The 15,030-nt window shown below is 39.4% G+C and overlaps 1 protein-coding gene across 6 annotated transcripts in view; it reads left to right on the forward strand.

Annotated features, from left to right (window-relative positions):
* TJP1 (tight junction protein 1) overlaps positions 1-15,030 on the forward strand; it is a 138,192-nt gene that overhangs the window by 109,806 nt on the left and 13,356 nt on the right. For all 6 annotated transcript variants that reach the window (XM_019504335.1, XM_019504332.1, XM_019504333.1 and 3 more), the window contains 2 exons: positions 13,169-13,347; positions 14,514-14,874. In XM_019504335.1, coding sequence (XP_019359880.1) covers positions 13,169-13,347; positions 14,514-14,874 — 540 coding nt within the window. The remainder of the gene's footprint in view (positions 1-13,168; positions 13,348-14,513; positions 14,875-15,030) is intronic.

Raw genomic sequence — 15,030 nt, forward strand, 5'->3', positions numbered from 1 at the left:
TACTTTACAGCAAGTTTACCTTGGCAGGTTTGTGTGTGTGTGTGTGTGTGTGCATTGCTACTTCAGCTTTCTCAATTTGGAAGCTTTACCACAAGAGAGTCAACTGAGTTGTTTAAGCTCCCGTATTAAGTCAGTGTTTGAGGATTCTTCGCAAACTTTTGTTCTTCCTATTTACTTTGTTGTGTATTCTTGGGGCTAAGGTAGGGGACTATGTTTCTAATTGTCACCTTGTCAAAACTTCCTTCATGTAAATTGTGTGCTTTGTTTGTGGTAAATTGTTTGGGAAATATCAGCACTAGAGAAACCCTGTGCAAAGTGACCAAAATTCAATGTTAGTGCAGTTGTGCAAGGCATAAAGGATTACATATATGTTACCAGGAAAACTTCAAGAATCGATGTACAAATAGTTATCCAAGAGTTGTAAGGCTTGTTGCATGACATTCCAAATGATTTGCTGCAAGATACTACTTTTTAAAGACAAAGAAGTAAAATTGCAGTCACGTATGCACCTACAAAGAAAATGAAGGGTAAAAATTTCCACTAAATGACTTAAATTGCCCAATTATTATCTTACTGCTGCTGCTACTTCTAGCAAAGGGTTTGCAGAGAGCCATAATCTACTTGTGATGCTAAGTAAGGAGGAGAACTTGTTAATAACCCCTGACCTATTTTTTCTCAGGCAGGAATGCTCTAAATTAATTCCTTAATTTTTTCTTTCTTCTCATTTCTTCTGAAAATGAGCAAGGTTTTTACTTACCTACCCACCAGTTCTTGGAAGTGGCCTGGAATAGAACTCTAGACAACATAAGTGACTTAAAGTTCAATTAGTAGTCCACTAAGAGCTGCCAGCATTTCCCCAAGCTGTTAACCAAAACTTGGAGAATATTCTTGACTAATAAAGCATCCACCCTGAGCAAGTGACTCCTTCTCTGGGCAGCAAGACTCTAGGAATCGGTGGCTAGCAAAGGAGCTGTAAGCTTTAGCTGATATTTCTAAATAGTTTTTACAGCCCTAACTAAAAGGCACTGCAGACACTCAAAATAGCATTCAACTTATCTGATTTTTACCACTGTAATATATTTTAACTGCCAAACAAAATGATATTATCTCCTAAAATTATATATCTGATTATTCAGGATATTAGTGTAATTGTAAAACAGAATGGTGTGAGCAACAAAAGCAACTTGTTAATGTTTCAGAATTCCATTAGGTGCTGAAAGCAAATGGTACTTGAACAGGACACGTAAAAAGTGACCACTGTTACTTATATTTCCACCTGAATGTATCTGCCATAACACTTCTATTATTTGATAACTGGGTAGCCGTCCCACAATATTTGTGTTTTTTCTGCATATTTACAGTGTAATTTCAGGTTTTTTGTCTGTACAGAAAAGTGACATAGAACAGTTTTATAAAAATAATAGTTCCATTACAGATGAGATGGGGATTTACTGTGATAGACTAAAGGAGATGGAAAAAGTGGCTCTGGCTTATGAGCATTGGCCATTAAAAGAAAAAGGAGACAGATATGTGGAAGAAGAAACAGACAAGAAAATGAAGCAGAAAAACAAAGTAGGAATAGAAAACCATGAAAGTGAATATGTTGGATAACTTACTCCAACATTAACTTCTAGGGTTCCCCTATATACTTGCGTTCCTCCACTGTAAGTTTTTACTTCAATGACAGAGCTCTGATCCCTTGTACTCAGCCAGCTGCCAGTTTACACTTTATCACTGTATTAATAGGTAATTTTCTTCTAAGTATTCATCGTTACACAGGTCTGCAACATCTGGGATAATCTATATATCTTCTGAGAAATTGATTCTGTTTTTCAAAAAGAGATAACTAAAGCTTGTAAACCATTGCAAAATAGTCATAAGTTAAATAAATATGCTTTAATTTATATAAAAATTCTTTACTATTGAGTAGATTAGCTGTGTACTGCATTATATCACTTTAGGTCAGAAATGAAGAGTCTGGATAGAAATTAGTTTTCTATTGCATTTCTGAGGCAGGGACATGAAGAAAACAGTCTTTTTCACATGGCAAAGTGACCCGGGTGGGTTAGGGGAGTCTTTACCTGGGGTTCTGGGGGTCTCCCAGGGCAGCACCAGTGCCGAACCAGCCACTTGGAGCCTGGCCAGCAGCCAGAGCAAGGCTCTGGCTAGCTAGGCTCCCACTCGGGTGGCGCACACTGCTGCTGCCTACACAATGCTGGGTTTTTTTTAGTGGCATTTTTTTGACACTGGAATCTCCTGGTGTCAAAAACCCCAAAATTGCCATGCTGCTAATTTGCATTATGGAAAACAGGTGTATGTACACTGTGTGCAGTTTTTGGTGCCTCTGACTGCTTTGATCCACTACAAACCACATGTGCATGTCGGGATGTGCCCTATGAGATTTTTCTTTTGTTCCAGTCCTCCAGTTTCTTTAGGTAACTCTGAATCCTAGCCCTATTCCCCAGTGTATCTACAACTCCCACCAGCTTGGTATCTGCAAACTTGCTGAGGGTGCACTCTGTGCCACCTTTCAGGTCATTGATGAAGATATTGAACAAAACTGGTCCCAGGACAACCCCTGGGGCACTCGACTTGAGACCAGCTGCTGACTAAAAATTGAGTCATTAAGCCTAATGCTCCGGCCAGTTTTCTGTCCACGTTACAGTCCGTTCATCCAGCCTGTACTTCCTTGGCTTGCTTGTGAAAATGTTGTGGGAGACCGTATCAAAACCCTTGTTAACGTCAAGATGTATCACATCCACTGCCCTCCTCCCATCCACGGAGCCAGTTATCTCATCATAGAAGACAGGTTGGTCAGGCATGACTTGCCCTTTGTGAATCCATGCTGTGACTGTTCCTAACCACCGTCTCCTCCATGTACATAGAAATGGATTCTTTGAGGATCTGCTGCACGATTTTTCTAGGGACTGAGGTAAGGCTGACCAGTTTGTAGATCCTCCTCTTCCTCTTTCTTAAAGATAGGCACTATATTTGCTCTTTTCCAGTTGTCTCAGACCTCTCCCAATCACCACAAGTTCTCAAGCCGCTCCTGCTCAGCCTGCTCTCTCTCAGCACCCTTCGGTGCATTGCATTTGGCCACATGGACATATACACGTCCAGCTCTTCTAAATAGTCCCTAACCTGTTCTTTCACCAATGTTGGCTGTTTATCTCCTCCCCAAACTATGCTGCCAGATGCAGTAGTCTGGGAGCTGACTTTGTCTGTGAAGACTGAAGTAAAAAAGATTATGCTTTAAAAAAGGCATTACAAAAGGCCTTAAGGCATTAAATGCTTTTTAAAAGGCATTAACAAAGACTGAGGTAAAAAAGGCAGTACTTCAGTCTGTTCCACATCATCTATCACTAGGTTGCCTCTCCCATTTCGTAAGGGACCCACACGTTCCCTGATCTTCCTCTTGTTACTGACTTACTTGTAGGAGCCCTTCTTGTTCCCCTTCACATCCCTTGCTAGCTGCAACATCAACTGTGATTTGGCCTTCTTGACTTCATCCCTGCATGCCCAAGCAGTACGCTTATATTTCTCCCTAGTTAATTGTCCAAGTTTCTACTTCTTGTAAGCTTCCTTTTTTTGTGTTTTAGCTCATTGAAGCGTTCTCTGCTAAGCCAAGCTGGTCTTCTGCCAAACTTGCTAGTCTTCCTGTGCATTGGGTTGGTTCATTCGTGCTCCCTGAGTAAGGTTTCTTTAAAGTACAGGCAGCTTTCCAGGACTCCCTTTTTCCCTTCAGATTGGCCTCACAGGGGATGCTACCCAGCATTTCCCTGAGCGAGTCAAAGTCTGTTTTTCTGATATCCAGGGTCATTACTTTGCTGCTTGCCTGCCCACCCTCCTTCCTGCCTTCCTGCCCTCAGGATCCTGAATTCAGTCATCTTGTAGTCACTGATGCCCAAATTGCCATCCACTTCTGCATTCCCCAGTAACTCTTCCCTGTTTGTGAGCAGCAGATCAAAAAGGACATGGTCCCCAGTTGGCCTCTCCAAAACTTGTACCAGGAAGTTGTCCCCAGGACTCTCCAAAAACTTCCTGGATTGCCTGTGTACTGCTGTATTGCCCTCCCAACAGATATCATTGATGGGTGATTTAAAGTCTCCCATGAGAACTAGGGCCTGTGATCTGCAAACAGCTAGCTCAAGTTTCAGGAAAGCCTCATCCACCTCAGCATCTGGGTTTGGTGGTCTATAGGTGACACCCACTACGACCTCACCCTTGTTGCTCTGGCATCTGACCCTAAACTCAGGTTTTCAACAGGCATGTCACCAGTTTCATACTGTACCTCTGAGCAATCATATGGCTATTACTGAAAGAGCAGCTCTTCCTCTTCTCCTCTACCTGTCCTTCCTGTGATAGTCCTTCTGTCGTGTGAGCTGTCCCAGCAAGTCTGTTATTCCCAACAAGTCTGTTGCATATAACCCAACTTGAATAGCTAACCAGGCATACTTTCAAGGAACCGTTTATCATTTGGGTAGAGTTATAAAAATTAGCAAAAGCATTTTGGCTTTTACATAATTATTACATTGAGGAAATACTAATATGTGACTAGAAAGTGGCTAAATCAGTCATGGGTGAACTGTTTGGTTCTATCCTATTTAAGAGTAGTGTGAATAAAGAACAAAGAATAACATTTGAAATTTGTATGTTGTTTTAAATACTGTGTTTTTTAGTGTAAATGTTGATGACTGAGACAAAGTATGTCCTTGGCAAGCTAACTCTACTATCGTTTTTTTAAAATTGCTCTTACTGTTCATAGGTGATAGAAAGCAACTTAAGTGCAAGTATACTATATGCTTGAAATTCATGCAGACTGATTTTAACTACTTCAAAAAGTTTCTGTTTTCTGATGGAGAATGTCTGGTGAAAGCAAAGTATAAAATGGAAGCAAAATCAGTGTGTGTTATGTGACTTGGTGGACAAATATTGTGCTTCATCTATAAGCCATTTTTTTTCTGCTGTCATAAAGGCTTGGTTCTTTACTTGCACTTGCAGAAACTGAGGTTTGGAAGAAACTTGTATTTAACAAAAAGAAAACGATTAAATTAAAAAGTCAGAAGGTCTATGCAAGAGGGGGATGCACTTCAGTCACTTTAGGTAGAAATCAAAATGACAGAGCAAAGCCAAACATGATTGGTAAGTGACTTCATCAGGGTGTAATTGATAGGTGACACATTCTTTGTTTTAAGAGTGAGATGCTAGATTCTTGGTGCTTCATGCAAATGGGCAATTATTCTAACCAAAGAATTCGTTTTTTCTGGGTATGTCAAGTTGCTGGATTTGACATAGTTGTTCAGAAAGCAGAGATAAACTTAAGAGACAGCAGATACTTTAAATCTTTGCTTAGTTCCATGGTGAGCTTCTGGTAACTTTCCTGAAATTAGTCAAGGTAGGTGCATCAAGAGTGTTTCATGTTCTCTATGGAAGATTAGGAATAAGTAGTATGATGGAAGAGTTGTGGGGTTTTTTTGTTTTTTTTTTTTGTTTTGTTTTTTTTTTTAGCTAAGCCAAAATTGATTATATCATTTTGGTTTAATTGAAATGTTTGCTGCAATTAATCTGTCATTGCTACACAGTATGGAGCACTTTGCTAGACAGAAGTACTTATTTGTCCACTCTCTCCAACAGTGTTAATAAGGAAGGACTGCAGAAGTACAATTTTTGTACTATATTATAGTATTTGGAAGGTGGGAAACACATACTTAGAATAACCACATGATGGAGCTCATTGCTAGTACTATTGAAGAGCAAGGGAGCAGGTGCAATGTTGCATAATAGTGCCATGATGTAATTCTTGGTCAAATTTTCTAAAGTATCCAAGTGATATATGAGCTTAATTCCCTTAGGAATTTGAGATTTTTGGTACTTTTGAAAACTGCAATTTAGAGACTTAAGTCAGTGAGACAGGTTTGAAAATGTTAGCAGTTAGTCTAAAACTGTATTGGCATAGGACTACTTTGGTGATTAGTTTACTAAATTCTCCCTACTTGCCAACTTTCACAGTAGTAACAGTGTTGTGGTTAAGGACTTGAGGAAACATTTGAACGATAAATTGTTTGTTGAAGCCTAAAAACTTCTAAGGAGGAAAATACTCATTGACCTAAAATTTTTGTACTGGTAATCTGTAGGGGTGCACCAGTAGAGATTTTTTGGGGCCGATACCAATAACTGATTTTTAAGGAGGCAGATACCAATCTGATCTCTGATCCCAGCCCACCAGCTGCACGCAGCTCTCCAAGCTGTTAAGTCTGTTGTGGTGGAAGGGGAGGGGGGAGGGAAGGGAAATGGGGAGGCAGATCAAAGCCCCTGTGGTGAGGGAGGAGTGGGGCTGGGGCAGGGGCTGGGGTAAACGCTGCCCAGCCTGGTGGAGGGAGGAGGGGTGCAGGATGGAGCCTCAGCTTGCCCAGGAGTGGGGCTCCTGCCGTTGCGCACCACTCACCTGGTGCTTACTGACTCATCCAGCGGCTCCCGCCGCTCATCTGACCGGAGGGGGCATGTGCCCCTGGATCTGGGGGGTGGGGTGGGAAGAGCCCCATGCAGCCCTGGCCCCAGCCCGCTCCACCTAGCACAGATCCAGGGGCACCCCTGCCACCACCATGGCTTCCCAGACAAGTAGCGGGAGCAGTGACAAGAGTCCAGACTAGCAGTATGCAATGGCAGGAGCCGCCCCCCTGCCCTGTGCCCCCCGGACAAGCTGCAGCACTGTTCTGCCCCCACCCCGCCCTGACTGGAGAAGGTTTCCGCAGCCCCAGGCCTACCTCTTCCTCACTGTGGGGACCTTGATCTGCCCCCCCCAATCCTCTTCCCTTCCCTCCCCTTCTACCACACTAGACTTACCAGCTGCACATAGCCATATCGAGCTGATTTCAGATGCAGACAATTTTCTTTATAATGGTGCCGATCTAATATCTGACCGATGTATCAGTGCACCTCTAGTAAACTGGAAGTCTTTTTTCAATACATGATCTTAGGTGAAAGTCGATTCAGATTTGTAAGGGTGCTTATATTGGGTATTTCATACAGCTGATAAGGGTATCTTTTGAGGTTACCTAAGAGATCTCTCACGAATGCAGAGCATAGCACATTAAGAGTTAAATGCAAAAACACATTCCTACTTTGTGTATTGGTTGAACGTTATGTTGTTTTCACTAATATCTGATGATATTTGGCATTCACCAGTCTGTATGCAGAAAGTGATTTTGATGCATGTTTAATAATCAAGTAAACATAAGCCCGTACTGAAGTCGTAGGGGTGTTTCTCCATCTGAAGTTTCTGTAACCTCTCTCCCCAGGTTTATATTTGCTTTGTAAGAATCCTAAACTTCTCTCTTTCTGCTGCATGCAAAGTTTCTATATTCAATATCCTTGCAACTTGTTTGAATAACCACACAGAAGCTGTGATCCTGGAAAGAGACCTGTGCTTAACTTTGCACATTGTGAGTATCTCTCAGGAAGTTAATAGGACTATTTGAAATGCAAAAAATTAAACATGCACAAGTCTGCGTAGAGTCATGATCTTTAACATTATTTTATAAGAAAGTAACAGGGTTTGGGGTCAGATTCAGTGCTGGTCTTTATGACCAGCCAAAATCAAATATTTTTGAAAATTCATATCAATAAACATTGCTACTGATGGTTTTTGTTTTTAGTGGAAGACTCTTTTGGTGTCTCACCTGGCCCCTGAGATGCATTTGTTCTTATCATAACTACTTGTACCTTTTCTTTAAACTTTACCTTATTCACCTACCTTGCAGCATGCCTGTGACCTGCAAGTTTGCTTAGTTTGTAAATTGTGCAAATTCAGAGGTTTTATGTATACAGTATACCATGTACTTGAAGCTTTTCATCTATTGGCTGACAAATTTTTGCAAAATTAGTAGGATTGATGTTTTGTACATAATTACCTTCCAGCAGTAAAAGGATATACCTTTGCTGGAAATTACTACTTTTTCTAATAAAATTAGTAATAAAAATAGACAGTGTGTAATAATGTAATCTGTTTAGCTGTCTGGATGGTTTGATGTTTCTTACAAGAACTATGGAGTTGTAATTTCACATTTGAAAGAACTGCATAGGTTCAGCATTGAGGAATGTGAATGTGATTTTTGTTTGTATGTGTACAAATGTTTTTATTCACTATATCTGTGTTCGCTAATCAGGCTTTCCTCATGTAGGAGTGACTCCAGAAAGTTCATTTTAGAAAATCTGTTCCACCACTGAAACTGCTTTGTGTAAGGGTCATGTCACATCTGTGTCTTTTAGTTGTCAACAACTGTAGTACATGAATAGCTTTTTTGGTCTCTTTCTTTTTCTCCTTTTGCTTTGTAGCTCTGTTGCTTATACGAGTGTATTCTTAATTATAGGCATTAGAGCGAACTCCTCATGCAGTGGGGCCTTTCATCTAAAGGTCACTTGAAAAACACTGGTGATTTTGCACTGTTAAGGGTTAGGTTGTATGCTTGTAGGTAATGTTTTATTCAGACTAATGTTGTTCTCCACTTTTTCTTTTTTCCAAATTATTTTTATGTAATTATTCTGTTTCTTTTGTAGTGAAGCGGTAATGTTAATTGGTGTTGGCCCAAACTCTGCTGCAGTGTTCTTTATGAAACACTTCCAGTCAGCTTCATCACTATTCCTAGACCATGTTGGTAAGTGCTGAACACAGTCTTCACTTCTTCTGTGTTCAGCACCAGGTCATCTGCACCAATTATCAGCCTCTGGGCAAATTATAAGATACACACCTTAGTGTGAACATAAAAATAACATTGGTGAATAATATTCTGCATCCTAATATAAAACTAGCTGTGCTTACAATTTGGGGGGGGGATATACAATTGTCACCAATTCTTCAGTCTTAAAAATTGGTTTTGCCTTTTTGAACAAGTTCCATAGATCTGTCATGGTAAACGTACAAAATATGTATGTTTGTGTGACTAATCTGTTTCACTTCTGTCCAATATTCAGCCAAAGAGAACTTGAGAAGTATTGTCATTAAGGGACCTTTTATGAGCCCTGGCGTAGATGAGGCTAAAACATCTGTCTATACCATTTTGACTCTTTATTTTTCAGTAGGTTTACTGTATTTGAGCATGATAATGCTTGTATTATAATTAGTGTAAAAATGGAGTGAGTCAGGGGGCAGCAAATCCTTACCTGCAGGGTACTTCATGTGTCCATTGACATCTGTGTAAGAGGGCATAAATATTTTTGTACAACCAAGTAGGAAAAGTGATACAAGCATTATTCTGTGGAGAGCAGTGCTGTTGTGCCTAGTGATTGTCTAAGTGCCAGTGAATGTGGTTCAGATTAGAGTTGGCCCTTATGCAGCTATATGAGATTGGAGAATGAGCCCTACCCTACTTACAACCATTTGTGGGTGATGTCCAGTATGGCCACAGTTATAATCCTGCACTCCCAGAGGCGAACAGAGGTGTGCTATGGCTTTTCCTTAGCTCAGCTTCTGGTCTAGGGGTGTGCAAAATACAGCCCACCAACTGATTGGATCCAGCCTGCAAGTGGCCACCTGCCAAGTGGATGGATCTGGCCTGTGGGTTAGCCATGGCTACGGCAGCCATGTGGTGCCAGATGGCCAGGGCTGTTTCCAGTGTACCAGGTGTGCTCACTCTCTCGCTGGGCTGAGGCTGCCACCAGTACGGAAGCAGAAGCTTGAACCCACCTGCTGCTTCCGTGCTGGTCACAGCCTGCAGCTGTAGCGTACCCCATACCCCCCTTCCCCCTCCATGCCTACCCCCATGGAGGCTGCCAGCCATGTTTGGGCAGCTGTGGGTGCAGCTGGCAGCTGCCTGGTTCAAACTTGGGGGGGTGGTAAAGGAGGGGCATGCTAAAGGTGCAAGCAGGTGGACTCTGGCTGCAGGGGCATGCTAAAGGTGCAGGCTGGTTCAGGGTTCTGCTTGGTTGCAGCCCCAGGAGGGAGGGACGGAGCAGAAAGGGAGTTGTAGCCCTCAACAGGTCACCAAAACTCAGTGGCCTGGCAGCCCATCCCCTTCCTTTTACTTCTTTCTCACAAACTTTTGGCTCCCTTTCTCCTGGTTGTCATTAGCACACTCTGGAAGTAGTGATTTCAGAGGGACAGCTTGCTGCAGAAGGAATTATTCAAGAGGAGTGAGGAGGGCAAAAATATTTTTTTAGTGGTAACTAGAGTGCTGTTGGCTGAGTGCTGTTCATGGCTAGTGACATTTGCTGTATAAAATAAGCATGAATAGAAGTTCACACTAAGAAGATAAAGTGCCCTTTTGCAGTACTGATATTTTAAGGACCTACTAAAATGTGAATTTTTGATGGTAAGCCATATCCACCCTCACAGTCAAATAGCTCTTGATTTATTAGTTATGATTATAATTAGTCATCCCAGTAATGTTTCATAGCATCCTTCTGAAGGGAGCAGGGCTGTTAGTGTCTTCTGCTCTTACTTCTTACTACCTCCTGAGAATGAGAAAAGACAGCTCTTTCGAGTTGAGGCAGAACCTAGAGATCCAGTACATCCAGACTGCCTACTGCTCTAACCTGAGTAGTGCTGTGGAAAATTCAGGAAACACCATCCTTACAATTATAACTGTTCCTTTTTGCTTTCTCATTACTCGTGTATTGCTTTCTTTATTCAGTTATGTTGCAGATTCTCTCCAGTACCTTTGCAATTGGTTACTGTTTGTTCTCTGGCATGTTAATTACTAATTCCGGTTTGTTAGTCATCAGTGGACAAATTACTTTTTACAGTGCCTAGCACATCGAGGGTCCGGATTTCTGCTCGGAGCCTCCAGAAGCTACTATAAGTGGAAATGAGAATAGCATATGCACATACATTTTATGTAATACTCTCTTTAAAGAGGTACTGTTTTCAGATGCATGTTCAGTTTTTTTTAAAAGTCTAAACTAGTTGCAAGTCATCAGTGCACTTCCTTTCTAAATGTTAAGTAAATGTCACTATATCAGACTCTAGTCCTATAAACAGAATACATATAACCAAATATCAAATACATAGCCTTAAAAATAGTGACTAAAAATAAGCCCACAATAAATGAGAAATTACACAGGCTCCACTGGCATGTAAAGAGTTGTCATGTTCAAAACTGATTTGCATAGCTTTGAAAGAAAAAAGGAATTGCATATTAAAATGTTATTTTAGAAAATTGTTAGGAAAAAAAACTTTCTTGAAGCTTAAGTAAAAGAATAGTTAGTAATTATACTTCAGTTTTATTTTATGAATCTGTTCCTTTATCTTAATGGTAAACATGTTAAACTTTTAGAACTTCTAGAACAACTAAAATGTTTTTGTTAACCTATTCATATCTGGATGACACATAGGAAGCAACAAGGGAGCCCTGGTTGTCTTACAGGCTCATATTTCTTTTAAAAATGAATTTAGAAGGAGTGTGGATTTTTTTCTAATCTCCTAGAAGGAAAAAGATTCACAATAGCACTTACACAACAGAAACCATGAACTGCAGAATTTAAATAAATAAGTAAATAAATTAAATACTTTTTATGTGTGTGTGTGTATATATAGCTGCATGACCTGCAAACACAGAAGGTTGTGGTAATGATTTGTCGCTACAACTGAAGTGTTATATCTGCCCAGTTTTCATTGGCATATAGGAAGGAGGGCGGGACCATGTGTACTGCTAGAACACCTATTTTCTTGATACAATATAAGAGGACGTTTCTGAAAGAGTTTCTTTTCTTTCGTGTTTCCACATTACGCTTCTGCATTTACACTTGTTTCTAATGGGTAGAAATAAAATAGTTTATATGAAGGTGTAACTACAAGAATTTCTAAAGTTGACTAGAAACATTTAAGGCATGGACTCTGATTGGGTTGGTAATTTAACACTGAACTTTTCATTTATATAAACATTCTCATCTGGCCAACTGAAGTGCAGTATGAGCAATACGATACACACAGTAAATGGCCCAGGAATGGGATGAGCATGACTTCGTAAAAAAAACATTTTTTTCGAAGTGAAGTAGAATATAAATGCTTTGTTCTCTCAATGTGTTGTAACAGATACATGGGTATTCAGACTTTAATATTAGTACACACTTAACTTTACTTCTAGAAACTATAGATGAGTAATGCTTTGAGGGTTTTCTTGCCTGTGGTTCACTGACAAAATATCTCAAAGCATAGTATACGATTATGTTTACACATACATGAATGCATGCATTAGAGGGGTAAGCTTGACTAAGTTAATATTGTCTTTTTTTGTACATTGTCTTGTCATATAAACAGTTCTAGCACTAACATAAAGTTTGAATGAAGAAATAATATGCTTAAGATAGAATGACCATCTTTCTTTCATTCTTCTATTGCTGTTTGCTTTGCCATCACCTAGATTTCTTGGCTCTTACACTAGCTATGACTACTTGAAAAGGAACATCAAGTGGTAAGACTGCTGTTGATGTGAGGATGTTTTAAGGTGTCCTCTCACTGTTACATATTTATCGCGGGCATTATGTGCACCTAAATTTAAACACTTTCTGAAAATAAGTTTTTAAAGTATTACAGTCCAAAACAATTATAGCTTTTTGTGAAATTGGCTATTTCCTGAAACATTGACTTTTGGAAAAATACCTAACATATGTGTAAATATTTGAAATTTAAGATTTTTAAGTGTCTACTTTATGCACATAAAGCTAGTGAAGCTTAAGCTAATTGCTTTTCTAATTAAGATGGCATTGTTGAAATCAGGTGTATTTAGAAAATTTCAGTTGGAATCAATCTTATAATTCCACACCCAGTTATGCCTTCTTCAAAATACCCTATCTAATTCAATTTAAAATTGTCCTACGAATACCTGATTTATAGTTCAGTTCTTTCATTGAAAATCCCCCAAAACTAAATTTAAAAATGAAGGATTTATAGGTAAATATTACAAAAAATACATCTAAAATGTCATCTGCATTTTGTTTGCCATCTTTTGGTTTTTGTTACTAATCCTTTTAAAGATCCAATGTTGTCTTGAAATCTCTTGTGCTTATAATGAATGTTTTTGCATTTAGGATTGGATGTTAAAGAAAATGTGTTTAATGGTTATAGGAAGAGATGCAAATCAGATGGTCATAGGAAGAAAATTAGTGGTAAATGCATACACTGAAAACTTTGAAACAGGATGCTGAGAAAATTGTTTTTCTTTTACTCGAACAGGGGGAAACCTACTGATAGTGAACCGATGGATAGGCCTGTTGGTGAAAAGCGCTATGAGCTGGTTCCTCAAGTTACTTCTGCTGTTCCTCCTCCACCTCCAGTACAATATACACAACCACAGTCAATTAATAACTCTGCACTCTCTCTTCAGGCACATCACAAGCCTGCACTTTCTGAGGGTATGAAATCTGAAAATTGACACATGTAATCTGCATAGAGTTAACGTTAGTAACTCTGTTTACCTAACTCCCTGGCACAGAATTGTTATTGTACGACTTCCTAAATTAAGCCATTTTACACACAATTTTTTTGTTATTGCTATACTTTCTACTTCAGTTAAGCAAAAAAAAAAAAAAAAAGAATTTAATGGAGTTGTAACTTCCCAGAACTTTGTTATTTAAAGATGCAGATTTCTTAATTATGGAGGAATTTTTGAGTTCTCTTAGCACTTAAAAATAAAAACAACCTGTAATGTCAAGTACCAACGTAGATATTTAAGCACTAAACATGAGGCATAGAGCCATTCTTCTCTGACTGGTTGATATCTGAACCAAAATTATTTACAAAAGTTTTTCATAATATGTAGACTGGGAAATCATCTGGTAGCTTTAAATAGTTACTTAACCAAGTGGGCAAAACTAGCCTTGCCTGTGTTATTTTAATAGCCTCAACAGTAAGGATACAGTTTATCAGTTTATCTTTTTCTCCCAACTTCACCCCAACCTGACTTTGAGTCCCCCCAGCAAGTGTTCAAGATCATTTTCAGCTTTAGGCAGCCTTAACTCATAATGTCCTTTTTTCCAGCTGTTTGTAGCACAGTTGTGATCATATTGCAGTTTAGTTTTTGCTTGATGCTGCTTCATCTACTCCAGTTCATACAAAATGTGTGGAATTTGTATAGTACAACTCAGACAAGTATATGTACCTTAACATAACTTGTATTTATATAGATGACCAAAAGTTGCCTTAATTGTGAAAAACTAAGAATGGGGCAATTGGCCTCCTTTTCCTAGAATACATAATTAATACTTCTTTTAAACATTAGCTTAATTTTAGAACAGTTCTTTAATCCTTAATTTGGACACTGAGAACAACAAAATCTTGACAATACAATTATAACATACTATATTGAGCCCTCTGGGACTGGGAGAAAAATCAATTAAAATAATGTTTATCCTAATATGGTTTGTGAATTTGCTGCATCAGAATAATGGGAAAAACTGATCCTTCTCTTGGGATTATTAAAAGTGGGAGTTTGTGTCACTGGGGTCTATAATTGAATATTAAGGCTTACGTGTTACGGATTTTCCATGTATGACTGTTTCTTCAATTGTTTATATTACAGTTAACTCTGTGTCAGTAGATTTCCAGAATTCTACAGTGTCTAAACCTGACCCTCCTCCACCTCAGAATAAACCAGCAATTTTGAGATCTTCCAACAGAGAGGACACTGTGCAGTCTACTTTCTATCCTCAGAAAAGCTTCCCTGACAAGGGTCCACTTAATGGAAGTGAGCAGACTCAAAAACCAGTCACTCCTGCTTACAATCGCTTTACAACAAAACCATACACAAGTGCTGCCAGGCCATTTGAACGCAAGTTTGAAAGCCCTAAATTCAACCACAATCTCCTGCCAAATGAAACACAACATAAACCAGAATTGCCGTCAAAGTCTCCAAATTCTCCTCAACCAATTTTAAAAGCACACGGCTCCCCATGTTTACATTTACTTCCACGATTAACAAACATGCTAGACTGAGAGAGCCCATCAAGTGAAACATCTTTTCTGGATATAAGTCTGAGTCAATCCACCCTGACTTTGCTCTTCACACGTACTTGCACCTAAAAAGGTAATGATTAGAT

The sequence above is a fragment of the Gavialis gangeticus genome, unplaced genomic scaffold (genome assembly GCF_001723915.1).
Source record: "Gavialis gangeticus isolate Ggan-Ray unplaced genomic scaffold, GavGan_comp1, whole genome shotgun sequence".
NCBI lineage: Eukaryota > Metazoa > Chordata > Crocodylia > Gavialidae > Gavialis > Gavialis gangeticus.